The sequence below is a fragment of the Scyliorhinus canicula genome, chromosome 12 (genome assembly GCF_902713615.1).
Source record: "Scyliorhinus canicula chromosome 12, sScyCan1.1, whole genome shotgun sequence".
In the NCBI taxonomy this organism is placed as follows: domain Eukaryota; kingdom Metazoa; phylum Chordata; class Chondrichthyes; order Carcharhiniformes; family Scyliorhinidae; genus Scyliorhinus; species Scyliorhinus canicula.
Window position 1 is genome coordinate 129,706,702 of NC_052157.1, and position 14,537 is coordinate 129,721,238.

The 14,537-nt window shown below is 43.9% G+C and overlaps 1 protein-coding gene across 3 annotated transcripts in view; it reads left to right on the forward strand.

Annotated features, from left to right (window-relative positions):
- Nucleotides 1-1,860: 1,860 nt before the first annotated feature.
- Nucleotides 1,861-14,537, forward strand: part of LOC119974830 (vitamin K epoxide reductase complex subunit 1-like protein 1) — a 50,019-nt gene continuing 37,342 nt past the window's right edge. For all 3 annotated transcript variants that reach the window (XR_005462581.1, XR_005462582.1, XM_038814103.1), the window contains exon 1: nt 1,861-2,089. Coding sequence is in view for 1 of the 3 variants with exons in the window: in XM_038814103.1 (XP_038670031.1) it covers nt 1,899-2,089 (191 nt within the window). In the remaining 2 variants the exon portion in view is untranslated. The remainder of the gene's footprint in view (nt 2,090-14,537) is intronic.

Consider the following 14,537-nt stretch of genomic DNA (forward strand, 5'->3'; position numbering starts at 1 on the left):
CAGGAGGCTGAGTTTCTGCTCCTCTGTAGTCTCGGATGTGCTTGATTCAGCAAGGTAGGCCTTGAAACATCGAAGCCAGTGTAGGAAGATTTCCTTCGCCTCTGCAGCCTGAGGGTCGAGTTCTAGTCAATCAGGTTTGAGGGCTGATTCCATAGTAGTTTTCTTCAAGTTTTCTAAGACTATTAAATTGATGTGACCATTAATTCACTAGAGACACGATTGGAAGTAAACTGTGGTTTTAATAGTCTTACAACAGAGCCTGCCTGCAACCAGAGAAACTGAGGGCAGGCTCACGGCTGCAGCACGTTATACTTCTGGTAGTGGGAGGGGCCAAGGGTGGAGCCCTGTACAAGCTCCTCATCTCCCCCTGTGGGCAGAGCCGCGCAACGGCTCACAGACAGAGCCCACAAGGACATAATACAATGCAATGCAATACAGTGTGAATGACAATACAGTATGAATTCACCACAAGCTGTATGTATTTTTTCTTGTTTAATGGGGAAATGAGCAGTAGTGTTTAAGGAGTAATTGTAACCTGTTCTTTTCACGTGTGAAGTTAGAGTTTAATATTGTATTCATAATAAATTTTTATTTTAAAACGCTCCATTTTTTCATGCAATCACTCCTGAAGTGAATCATTCTTTCCGCACAGTCATACAAAATGAACTAAATATCCTTAATTTGTCCTTCGAAAGTCTTCAAAACAGAATACATGAAGTTGGGTTCTCCTTCACAATCCTACTAGGACTGCCACTCTCCAGGTTTCCTTTGGCTTTCTAGTGAATTTCCCTTCCTTCTGCTTTGGTGATCATCATTTCCTGAAAATTGGCACGGGAAAGGTAGGCTCTCGGAAGTGGCAGTAACAGCCCCAATGCTGCAATGTTCAGGTTGACAAGTGTAAAATTTAGGAGATCCAAGGCATGAAAGTCAAAGGGAAAATACCGTAGTGGACAATGAAGCATCAGAGATACATATTTATTGATTACTCCATGTCTTGATATATTTGAAATTATCAGTTTGAGACTTTTGAGTTTGGAGATATTAGATCTTATTTTAAGGTAAACATTATATTAAATGCAACATTATTTCCTGCTAAACCCAAGAATGTGAGCAGCCCAATATAAAATGATTCATCCTGATTGCTACTTTTTACCAATGTTTAATTAAGAAACTGTATTTATATGTATGCACACGTGCAGAAATATGTGAAACTACTGAGCCGAAGGTTTGACAGACCTGTGAACTAGTGTAACCATGCAAACTGAGAGAGATGACACTTAAGGCGGCACGGTGGTCAGCATTGCTGCCTCACAGTGCCAGGGAGCCGGGTTCAATTCTGGCCTCAGGTGACTGTCGTTGTGGAGTTTGCACGTTCTCCCCGTGTGTGTTTCCTCCGGGTTCTCCAACTTCCTCCCACAGTCCAAAGATGTGCAGGTTAGGTGAATTGGCTGTGCTAAGCTGCCCCTTGGTGTCCAAAGATTGGGTGGGGTTACAGGGATGGGCGGGGGGAGTGGGCCGAGGCAGGATGCTCTTTGAGAGGGTCGGCGCGGCTTCGATGGGCCGAATGGCCTCCTTCTGCACCGTAGGGATTCTATTAATGTGCATTAGAAGTTAACAAACCAGAAAGGCTGTTTGTTGTATTGCAAAACAAATGGTGCACCCTCAGCTGTTGGTTTAGTATGTCTTACTCTCTCCGGTGGAATTGAGTGCACACATTCTAATAGGGCGAAGAGCAAACTGACAGCCCATTCCACAATCCAGCCCCTCCCCTCCCCGACTCCGGCGCGCCTCTGATGACGCCGTCCCGGGGCGGGGCCGACGGCGCGCGACGTCACAATGCCCCTCCCGGCCAATCAGCGCGCGCTACGTCTCGGCCTCAGCGGCAGGCAGTGGGGAAGATGTCGGCGCCCATCCTGAAAGTGGCGACCCCGAAATGGGAGAAAGTGGCGAGGGGCAGCGTGTGCCTGCTCGGGGTGCTGCTGTCCGTCTACGCGTACCATGTGGAGAGCGCCCGGGCCAGCCAGCCCGGCTACGTGGCCATGTGCGACCTGAGCGAGCGGATGAGCTGCACCAAGGTGTTCGGCTCGAGGTGAGTTGGCACTGACTTTTTTTGGGGAAGGGGGTGGTGGGCGCTGCCCGGGCACAGGCCGCCCAGCCCAGCCCAGCCCAGCCCAGCGGAGCTGCCCGGCCTTTTGCAACCCTGACAAGCGGGGCTTTCCGCATCTACTGCTGGAGTGTGTCTGAGCTTCAGCCAGCCCATCGCTCCCCCGCCTCCTACTCCATTCATCCCCTCTGAATTGGAATAGTTACTGCACAGCTGCAGGGGAGGGTCGTTGCCAATCCCAAACCAAGCCCCCCCCCCCCCCCCCCCCATGACAGGTCGGTTTGGGGATGAAATTGGGCAACGGCGGTTTTGTCACTCACCCAAAAGTGTTTTTTATTTCTTCTTTTGCTGGGGAAGCTGATGGAAAGGCACAGTTTGAGATTTCAGTGGAGTACGATAGGCAAGTGAAATATTTGCACTGCACCTGTTTGAATGATGAAATGCTCGCTGTTGGGCAGACTTAATCTTGCCAAACGAGCCTTGTGTCTGGCGAGAACAATTGAGCTTTACACCAGAGGGAAAGCGGTGACCTGTTACAAAGTGGTGCAAGCAGTTTGAGATTTTGAATGAATTGAGTCTCAAAGGTTTGTTTTTATGCCTTGGAGTTAAATTTTGACTTTTTTGTGGTGTATTGGTGTCAGGATCTGACAGGCCCAATGATGACACTGGATGTAACTGCTGAAGCACACCTTCATTGAAATACAATTCTAGGTGTTGCTGTCTGCAGTCTTCCTTCATTTGCAACACACTCCTATTTGGGTATGTTGAGAATTTCATGGAGATTGACAGTCTGTTTTGGCAAATGCTATATTGATGCATCCAGAGATTGTGCTCTCTATGATTTCTTCTAGTTTTATGTGGAATTGTATGTGCATACTGTGTAATTTAAATTGGCAGATCCAAGTGCTTTTACTTTCAACATTCCTTCAAATATTCCAAATACTGAATTTTACTGAGAGTAGTACCTAATCATTAGTGTATGTCATTGAGTAAACCTGCAGGAATGTTCAGTTTTGAAGAATGACAGGTGATCTTATTCAAATGTGTGATTCTGAAAGGGCTTAGTGATTTAAATGCTGAGAAAATGTTTACCCTTGTGTGGGAATCTAGAACCAGAGGACACAGTTTTAAAATAAATGATCTCCCATTTAAAAGATACAGATGAGGAGGAATTTCGTCTCTCAGGGTTGTTTGTGCTTGGAATTCTCTTTCCCAGAGAGTGTTAATGGCTGGGTCATTGATTGTATTGAATATCACGGCTGAGTTAAACAGTTCTCTGATTGGCAACATAGTCGAGGGTAGAGCTCCGCAGGCAGAAAAGTGGAGTTAAGGCCATAATCAGATCAGCCATGATCTTTAGTGAGTGGCAGAGCAAGCTCGATGGGTCTGGCATTGAATTTGGACCTTGAAAGGGCATTTTTCAAACAGGTTGAACTCAACCGTACTGGGCTTTTGTTGGGAACCGCATGAAATTTGGGACAACCATATTTTGCTGAACTAAAATTTATTGGTGCAATTCAATGATTGGTTGCCAAGGTCCTATTTTATAAATATAAGTGGGTAAGAATGCACGGAGTTATGGGGCTTATTAAAAAAAATCTATTCTTATAATTTGCAGCTGAGAGAGGAAGCAAGAAATGAAGCCTGGTTCAAACATTGGCATTACAAAGGTTTACTTGACTGGATCATATGACGCACACTTGTGACATGGGTAAGATGGCATGAAGTCGTGGAATTTAAAAAATAAATGTTACAATTACAGCAATGATGAAGAAAGGAATTATAATCAGTCATGATCCCATATAGTAAAGTAGGTTGCTTGTTGGGGAGAGCGAATAGAAACATCCCCTCAGAACTCACCCTTAATCTTTGAGTAATTTGCCCAAACTTGATTTTCTTCAGGGGAGAAATGGCATCATAAGGAAACCTATTTTGAAATAAATGCTGGTGTATGGGATTTTAAACATATGTCCCATCTCTCGACAACGTTATTGCTTCCCTCTATGAGGATACTTCTTAGAACACATAGTTACAAAGAGCTCGGCTTTTTCAATTTCAGCTTTTAAACTATTTGAAACATTGAGCTCTGGTGTCAGAAAATATAATGAGACTGGATGGAGGAGTTGGAGTCCCATGGGTAGCAAGCATTTTAAAAAAATGGAAATTTAATCAGTCCTGAGGATAAATATTGAGTGACTCTTATATATTGAGTGACTCTATGCTATTAGTCAAAGTATTAACCCCATTTGGCTCCCCCAATGATTAGTTTGATTTTTAATGAAGAATGTTTACAAACATTGAGTCTTCAAGATATTGTTAATGCTATTATACTCTTGAATAAAACTCAAGTTCATTTCTTGCTTCCTCATTGCTAGAATTACGCAAAATTCTCATGACTTTGCCATCTTGTCCATAACTTGTCATGTTGGAACATATCACAAAACCACACTCCTCCAGTCAGTAGACTGTGGTCACATGATCTTCAGTTTAGTTTTTTTGCATGTTACTAGGCTGAATCCTGTTCTAAAATGCAATATTAGTTGCAGCCATCTTATTAAAGACTGGCCATTAATAGCATCATTCAAACCTATGTTAATTGCATACTGGGAAAGTTACTTTGATATGCCCTATTAATAGGTTTTACCATTATTATCTAGTCTGCTGTCATTCTGTATAATTATTTGTGTTTGGAATGAGTAGTGATGCTATCTTAATTTGAGGAGTCCACTTGTGCTTTGTTATTTTCACTTAATTTAGTCTCTGCCTTTTGCCCGGGAAGGGAGCTATTGAGTGGTTTGATCAGATGATACTGTCATGATCCATGAGGGCAAATAATGACCATCAAAACCAGAACATTTACTTCCTAGACCACTCACTGCACTTAAAAAAGTAATTCACTGAGCTTTTTCAGTGTAATTAGATCGCATGTAAATGCAAGCAGCGCAGTAATTGCTGCCTTGTGGCTGCATAGCCTTCTGTTTTAATGTTGCATTTTTAATTCTTTGTTTTACATAGCAGATACTTGATAATGTAGGTCAAAGAGTCATGGTAGTGATGCAGTAGCAGAAGATATCTTAAAGCTTCAAATACATATTGGCTGAAATGGATGGTACCTTGCTTTGTGTTGCTAACAGCCACTCGTGTGGGTAGGGTGGGAGGGGGAGGGTGGGAAAGAGTTGGGGGGGCAGGAGTGGGGTGTGGGGGGGGCAGGAGTGGGGTGTGGGGGGGGCAGGAGTGGGGTGTGGGGGGGGGCAGGAGTGGGGTGTGGGGGGGGGAGGAGTGGGGTGTGGGGGGGGCAGGTGTGGGGGGGGTGAGAGTTGGGTGAAGGGGGGGACAGTAGGGGTGGGGGGAGCATTATCTCAAGTCTGCACCATTAATAATTATGTTGAATCAAAACGTCCTAGACAGGAGAGGTTATTTTTGTATGTAGCCCAACCCCATCTCATATTTGTTTTTAAATGCCACAGTTTTAGTCATTCACCTGCTGAAATAGAGACTCATTGCACTGCCTCTAGCACTCCAACTCATTTTCCACAAATTCCAATGACCGTAGGCCTTTAACATCAAATTTGGCAGCACATAACCACTTTGCTTCTTAACCAATACTAATATCTTGGGTGTCCCCATGCTGTGGCCTTGACCCTTCACTGTATTTTTACAGTTTTTTTGGGTGGGTGGGGGGGGGGGGTGCAGGAGATATCTTTGTTGGAGATTTGACTGTAATTTTGTATCTTTGGCTTCATGACCTCCAATTTCAAATCAAAGTTTGAAGCTCCTTGTTCTACTTGTTGTGGGATTGCTTGACTGGTTATAGTGGAAGTGAACAATCAGCCCAATGAAGAATTCAGGAGATATTTCTATACCTAGGGAGTGGTTACAATGTAGAACCTGCTACCTAGGGAGTGCTTAGAATGTGGAAACTGCTCCCTAGGGAGTGGTTAGAATGTGGAAATTGCTATCTGGTGAAGTAGCTGAGGTGAACAGGCATTGATGCTTTTAGGAGGAAGCTGGATAAGTACACGAGGAAGCGATGAGTAGATGGATCTGCAGATCGGGTGGGAGGGGGTTAGTGTGAAGCATAAGCACCAATAGAAAGCAGTTGGGCTGAATAGTTGACATGTTTACATAACTTTGGTTTAGCCTGTCGCCATCCTGAGGGTCGAGTAATTGGCTAGACACATCCATTAAAACTAGTCAAGCTGGTCTGCAGCACATACATTGCTCTTTACTTTCACTGGAGAGAAATGGCTGACAACTTTTTCTTACCTTTATGGAAGACTAGCAAACGGAAACAATTTTATTTTTTCCCCCAGATGTGGGGAAAAAGAAGAGATGAAGACACTGAAATGGATCACGTCTGTTCTAAATCTCATTAAAAACAAAGAATGAGAATTAGAAATGGTTAAAATCTTTCTTCTAAACTTTGGAAATGCTATATATTTTTTCTTCAGCATTCCATTGCTAGAAGTGTGTCAAAGACACTATACAAAGAAACAATATTAAGGCAGTGATGGAAAAGCTCAGAGGGTCTGGCAGCATCCATGGAGGAGAACAGTCAACAGGGGATGTTAACTCTCTCTCCCAGCAGAAGCTGCTGGATCTGTTGACTTTTTTTCTGTGATGATTTGACAGTGAATGTAGCCCACACGTCAGGGATATTTGTGGTCTTTATTGGGTTAGCTTGTCTCAGCTCAGGGAGACTTAGATTCAGCCATTTGTTTGGGTTGAAAATCAGACTTGTGTTCTATTAGTGTCTCAGAGTTGGCTGAAAATGTGCAAATCAGGCAAGAACACAATCTGGTTTGGGCCTCCCATGGTCAGTAGCCCTTGTGCACATTGTCAAGGCTTACGGATTAAATAATGGCCACGGTACTGAAGACTTCCAGAGCACTCGTCAAGGTGAGGCTTTTGTTTAATGGTATGGGGTAAAATTACTTTTGAGACAAAAGGGCTATTATGAAAATTTTTGCAAATTGATGCTGAAACAGTGATGAATTAGGATATTGAGGTAATGTAAATTAAAAGTTCACATTTGATTAAGTTATTAACATTTTAAATTTCAGTTACTTTCGAATCCAATAAATCTGACATTTATTTGCAGTTTGGATGCATTTGCAGTTTGGATGCATTGCAAATAGTGTCGAGTCAACTTTATATCATGATAGTTTTATTTTCCCCTTCCCCAAGAAGTGACGACTGTTCTATCTGCATAGCACTGCCAAGTTTATTTCCTTCCAGTGACCAGCTAATTACCTTTTGAAATCATTGGTTATCACCACTTCCACCACCCTTGTGGACAGCATGTTCCAGACCATGAACACTTACTGCATTTAAGAATGTTTTCCCTCACATTCCCCCTGCATTTCTTGCCCAAACCCTAAAACCCCCTACCCCCTGCCCCAGCCCTTGTACCATCAGCAATTAGGATAATATTTTCCTTCACTACCTTATCCAAACCTATCAAAAGTCCCCATAATCTCATATGATGCTAAGACATAGGAGCAGAATTGGGCCATTTGGCCCATCGAGTCTGCTCCACCATTCAATCATGGCTGATATGTTTCACATCCCTATTCTCTTGCCTTCTCCCCGTAATCCCTGATCCCCTTATTAATCAAGAACCTATCTATCTCTGTCTTAAAGACACTGTGATTTGGCCTCCACAACCTTCTGTGTCAAAGAGTTTCACAAATTCACCACCCTCTGGCTGACCAAATTCCTCCTCAATCTCTGTTTTAAAGGATCGTCCCTTCAGTCTGAGATTGTGTCCTCTGTTTCTAAATTTTCCTACAAGTGGAAACATTCTCTCCATGTTCACTCTATCCAGGCCTCACAGTATCCTGTAAGTTTCAATAAGATCCCCCCCTCATCCAACCAGTACAGACCCAGAGTTCTAAACCGTTCCTCATGCGACAAGCTCTTCATTCCAGGGATCATTCTTGTGAACCTCCTCTGGACCCTTTCCAAGGCCATGACATCCTTCCTTAGATACGGGGCCCAAAACTGCTCACAATGAACCAAATGGGGTCTGACCAGAGCCGTAGAATCTCAGAAGTACATCCCTGCTCTTGTATTCTCGCCCTCTTGACAAGAATGCTAACATTGCATTTGCCTTCCTAACTACCGACTGAACCTGCACGTTAACTGTAAGAGAATATTGAACTAGGACTCCTAATTCCCTTTGTGCTTCTGATTTCTTAAGCCTTTCCCATTTAGAAAATAGCCTATGCCTCCATTTTTCTACTAAAGTGCATAACCTCACTTTTCCACATTGTATTCCATCTGCCATTTCTTTGCCCACTCTCCTAGCCTGTCAAAGTCCTTCTGCAGCTTCCTCAATACTACCTGTCCCTCTTTGTATCACCTGCAAACTTAGCAACAGTGCCCTCAGTTCCTTCTTCCAGATCATTAAAGTATATTGTGAGAAGTTGATGTCCCAAAGCCAATCCCTGAGGCACATCACTGGTCACCAGCTGCTATCCTGAAAATGACCCCTACTCTCTGCCTTCTGCCAGTCAGCCGATCATCTATCCATGCCAGCATCTTACCCGTAATGCCATGGGATCTTAACATATTTAACAGCCTCTTATACGGCACCTCGTCAAAGGCCGTTGCTTAGCACGCGAGAGGTAGTGTGATGGATCATTGCCCACATTCCCCTCTAATTTTGTAGGTGGCACAGTGGTTAGCATTGCTGTCTGACAGTGCCAGGCACCCGGGTCCATTCCAGCCTTGGGTCACTGTCTGTAGAGTTTGCACTTCCTCCCTGTGTCTGCGTGGGTTTCCTCTGGGTGCTCCGGTTTCTTCCCACAGTCCAAAGATTTGCAGGTTAGTTGGATTGGCCATGATAAATTGCCCTTTAGTGCAGGTTAGGGGGTTATTAGGATAGGGTGAGGGAGTAGGCTTGGGTGGCGTGCTCTTTCAGAGTGTCGGTGCAGACACGTTGGGCCAAATGGCCTCCTACACTGCAGGGATTCCATAATTCTGGAAATCTGACTAGATCACGTCCACTGGTTCTCCTTTGTCTATCTTCCTTGTTACCTCCTCAGACGTGACCTTCCCTTGATGAAGCCGTGCTAACTCTGTCCTATTGTCCCATGCGCTTCCAAGTACTCCGCAATCTGATCTTTAATTTTAAAAAATAAATTTAGAGGACCCAATTAATTTTTTTTACAATTAGGAGGCAATTTAGCGTGACCAATCCACTGACCCTGCACATCTTTGAGTTGTGGGGACGAAACCCACGCAAACATTGGGAGAATGTGCAAACTCTACACAGGCAGTGACCCAGAGCTGGGATCGAAACTGGGACCTCGGCGCCGTGAGGCAACAATGCTAACTGCTGCGTCACCGTGCTGCCCAATCTGATCTTTAATAATGGACTCTAAAATTTTACTAATAACCGAAGTCAGGCTAACCGGCCTATAATTGCCTTCTTCTGCCTCCCTCCTTTCTTAAACAGCGGTGTTACACTAGCATTGGAACCCTCCCTGCCTCCAGTGGTTCGTTCTGATTGATCACCACCAATGCCTCCACAATTTCCTCAGCTATCTCCTTTCTCACACAGGGGTGTATTCCATCAGGTCCAGGTGGTTTACCCATCTTCAGACCTTTCAGTTTCCGTAGAACCTTCTCCTTAGTGATGGCCATTAGACTCACCTCTGTCCCCTGATTCTCCTGAAGTGTCTTCCACCGTGAAGTCTGATGCAAAGTAACCAGTTCCTCTGCCATTTCTTTGTTTCCTATTAGTACTTCTCCAGCCTCATTTTCCAGTAGTCCAATGCCGATTCTTCCCTCTCTCTTACCTTTTATATATTGAAAAAAAACTCTTGCTATCTTATTTAACTTACGCTCACATTTCAGCACCTCCCCCGTCATTGTGTTTTTTAGTTGTCCTTGCTCGTTTTTCAAGGTTTCCCAATCCTCTGGCTTCCCACTAATCCTCACCACTTTATATGCTTTTTATTTTGCTTTTATGCTGTCCGTGACTTCCCTCGTCAGCCAGGGATGTCTCATCCTCCCATTAGCATGTTTCCTCCTCCCTCTCAAACTGCAGGGTAAGTTCTATCCTATTATGGTTACTGCCCCCTAAGGGTTCCTTCACCTTAAGTTCCCTAGTCAGGTCTGCCTCATTACACATCACCAAATCCAGAGTTGCGTGTTCTCTAGTTGGCTCTACCACAAGCTGCTCCAAAAAAGCACATTCCACAAATTCCTTTATTTTGGGATCCGCTACCAACCTGATTTTCCCAGTCACCTGCATATTGAAGTCCCCAATGATTATTGTAACATTGCCTTTCTTATACATGCCTTTTCTATCTCTTAATTTATTTTCTTCCCCACATCCTGACTACTGCTAGGGGGCCTGTACATAACTACCATCAGGGTCTTTTTTCCTTTGTGATTCCTCAACTCTATCCACATAGATTCTATGCCTTTTGTTCCTATATTGCTTCTTGCTATCAATTAATTTCTGCCCATTTGCTGTCCTTTCAATAGGACACAAATCCTTGGATATTGCAGCCACGTCTCTGATGCCCGCAACATCGTATCGACCAATTTCAATGTGTGCAACAAGCTCATTTGCGTGCACATAGGTACAACACCCTCAAGTCCTGCATTGATGTTCCCCTTTTCAATTTGTCCCCTTGTTTGCTCTGCCTGAAGTTAGATTCTTGCCACCTTCTGTACTTTCTGTTCTATTATGAATACTGGAAATTTTACCAACTTCTCCAAGCCCTCAACCTCTTTAACTAGTTTAAAGTCCTTGTCATTAACCTGCACTTCAACCTTCTCCTTTAACTTTGATTTTCTGATTCGCCATACGACTGGGGAAACCCCCCCCCCCCCCAACCCTTCTACAGCCCTTTGCTTTAAGAACAACCCTAGCTTCTCGAACCTAACTGTGTAGCTAAAATCCCCTATCCCCGGAACCATTCTGGTAATTTTCCTCTGCACCCTCTCAGGGGCCCTCGCATTCTTCCTGAGGTTTGGTCGCCAGAATAGGACACACTATTCCAGTTGTGGCCCAAGCAGAGCTTTGTAATGGTTCAGCATGACTTCTTCTTTTTGTACTCTGTTCCTCTTTTTGCAGCCCAAGGTTGTACTCTCAAAAATATCCTGCCAACATCAAAGATTATGGGCACATGTACCCCCAGGTCTCTCTGTCTCTGCATGCTCTTCAGACCGGTGTCATTTAGTCTGCATTGCCTTTCCCCATCTTTTGTGCCGAAATGCATTATCTCTCACTTCTCTGCATTAAATTCACTCTGCCACTTATCTGCCCGTTCTGCTAGTTTATCTATGATCTGTTGCAGCTGATTAACATCATCCTCATTGTCACATGGTCGAGATTGATATTGTCAACAAATTCAGAAATTTTACTCAATTTTTCAATATTCAAGTCATTTATTTCGATCAAGAAAGCAGTTGTCTTAGCATTCACCCTCAGGAACATCGCTGTCTCACAGTGGCGTTAGTTGTATTATCGCTGGACTCGTAATCCAGAGACCCAGGCTCTGGGGACCCCGGATCGAATTCCGTCACGGCAGATACTGGAATTTGAATTCAATAAATATCTGGAATTTAAAGTCTAAAAGGTGACCATTGTCGATGTCGTAATAACCATTCTGGTTCACTAATTTCCTTTAGGGAAGGAAATCTGTTGTCCTTACCTGTTCTGGCCTGCATGTGACTCCAGATCCACAGCAATGTGGTTGACTCTTAAGTGCCCAGAGACAGGTAATGAATGCTGGCTCTGCCAGCGACGCCCACATCCCATGAATGAATAAAAAATCCTCCGACCTGAAAAATACTCATTTATCACCATTCGTTTTCTGTCCTTAGGATATTGGACAGAAACATCAATATTTTATTTTAATTTTGTAAGACCTGAGGAAATCATTCCAGGAGTGATTTCATGCAAAATAGGGATATGATATATTAAAACAAACTTTGTATTAAAATATCCTTAACTTCACACAAGAAAATAGCTTGGAATTGCCCAGGTAACCATTCTAATCAATACAGTGACACAACAACCCTTAACTGCTATCTTTGTTTCCACTCAAACAACAAAACCATCTCGAGTCCAGATCCACTTTTCAATACAGTTAGCACTCTGGAATCCTTCCAATGTAGAGATGTCTTGGATACACCATTTTCAGAAAGCGTGATCTTTTGAGACTGCTTGAAAGAAAGAAACCCAACATCCTGTCAATAATGCAGTCTCTGACTGTATCCCTCAGAAACCTTTTCAGCTCACCATCTAGCCAAAAACTAACCTTTAAAACCTCAACACCCGACTGCTTCAACCGTACGCTCCTCCCATTAACTACATCATTTCATGAAGCTGAACACAATGTCTAATTACCTGCTCCCCAGGGAACCTGCTTAATCCAAGTACAAGTCCATTAGCATAAACTTTTACAATGCTTTAATTGCACCTCAGGCTCCAAAAAGCCTTTCAGACCAGGATTTTTAAAACATGATTGCAGCAGTCACATACTATCTTAGGCTTTTAACCTATACTGCACCAAATACATGCTATACAATATATATGAAATTCCTACATTCGTCACACATCTTTCCATATAACGATCGAATGTTGGCAGATTAAGGCAAACCCTTCCTTCCGTTAACTCCACCACCCCGACCCACAACACCAAGCTTCCTTTAGTAACGTGAGATGCAAGCTTTCTGGACCAGGTTACTTATTTCCACTTTTTAGCCAGCTTTTCCAATACCTCCTGTCTCTCAGTTTTCACCCCACCTCTATCATGTTTCGACTGATGTTTTTCAGATTTCTCTTCCTTGGCGAGCACAAATGCAGAGTGCTCATTAAGTATTCTAGTCTTGCCCTGTACCTTGAAGTTTGTATCACCCTCTTTGTCTCATATGCGACCTACTCCACCACCTGTTTACTATTTCCATGCTGGTAGAAAACTTTAGGGTTCCCTTTTAATATTGACTGCCATTCTATTCATAGTGGTTAGCAATGTTGGTTCAGAGCGCCAGGTTTGATTCCCGCTTGGGTCACTGTGTGGAGTCTGTACGTTCTCCCTGTGTCTGGTTGGGTTTCCTCCGGGTACTCCGGTTTCCTCCCACAAGTCCCAAAAGACATGCTGTTAGGTCATTTGGACATTCAGCACGGTGGCAGAGTGGTTAGCATTGCTGCCTACGGCACTGAGGACCCAGGTTCGAATCCCGGCCCTGGGTCACTGTCCGTGTGGGGTTTGCACATTCTCCCTGTATCTGCGTGGGTTTCACCCCCACAACCCAAAGATGTGCAGGGTAGGTGAATTGGCCATGCTAAATCGTCCCTTAATTGGAAAAAATAATTGGGTATTCTAAATTTATAAAAAAAAATAACGTGGCGACTAAGGAATTTTCACAGTAACTTCATTGCAGTTGTACTTGTGACAATAAAGATCATTATCATTATATTCTCTCTTTGCCAGTCTTATTCTCTCCTCTCAACCTAATATTTTTAACCTGGTTCTTGCCTGCAAAATGCTCCTGACGTGCATCATAAACCTGCCCTTGTATTCCCGGTAGTAGTTCTTAGTCTGGTGCGATCGAATATGGAATTACTTCCTTCTCTAGTGCTGTCCAGCATTCTACTTTATGCATCTTATTCCTCTTTTCTTTTTTTTTATAAATTTAGATTAGCCAATTATTTTTTCCAATTAAGGGGCAATTTAGCGTGGCCAATCCACCTACTCTGCACATTTTTGGGTTGTGGGGGCGAAACCCACGCAGACACGGGGAGAACGTGCAAACTCCACACGGACAGTGACCCAGAGCCGGGATCGAACCTGGGACCTCGGCGCCGTGAGGCGGTTGTGCTAACCACTAGGCCACCGTGCTGCCCCTTATTCCTCTTTTCTACCTCTAAATGCTGGTGCTCCTCTATCTGCCAATTTAGTTTAATCCCTCCCAATCTACATGAGTGAACCTTCCCTGTGAGGACATTGGTCCCAATCCTACAGGCACAACTTGTCCCTTTTAAACATCTCACCGTTGGATCATAATATTGGCTCTTTCTTCTGACGTTGGTCCACATGGGTTCCGAATATTCTGCACCTTTACCTGTTGTCCTTTGCCGTGGGACCGGGGAAGTAACACACTATGTGGGGGACACAGTGACGGTTATAGAAATGCCTCTCTGATTATTTAATCAGCTGTAACCATTGCATTTCTACTATTTGCTGTTTCCTCCTGTGCAGTACCTTGCCCATTAGTGGCTGGCACACACCCCAAAGACTCTCACGCTTCCTGCCTCTAGAGTGGCCACCTCTCAGCAAGCATTACAAATAGAAAAACACATCCTCCCAGGAGTGCCGTAGTGACTCCAGCTGCCCCTCAAACTTGAAAATCTTCTGCTGGAGACACTTCCTACACATGTGGTTCACCCAACAGACATGAAGTGTCT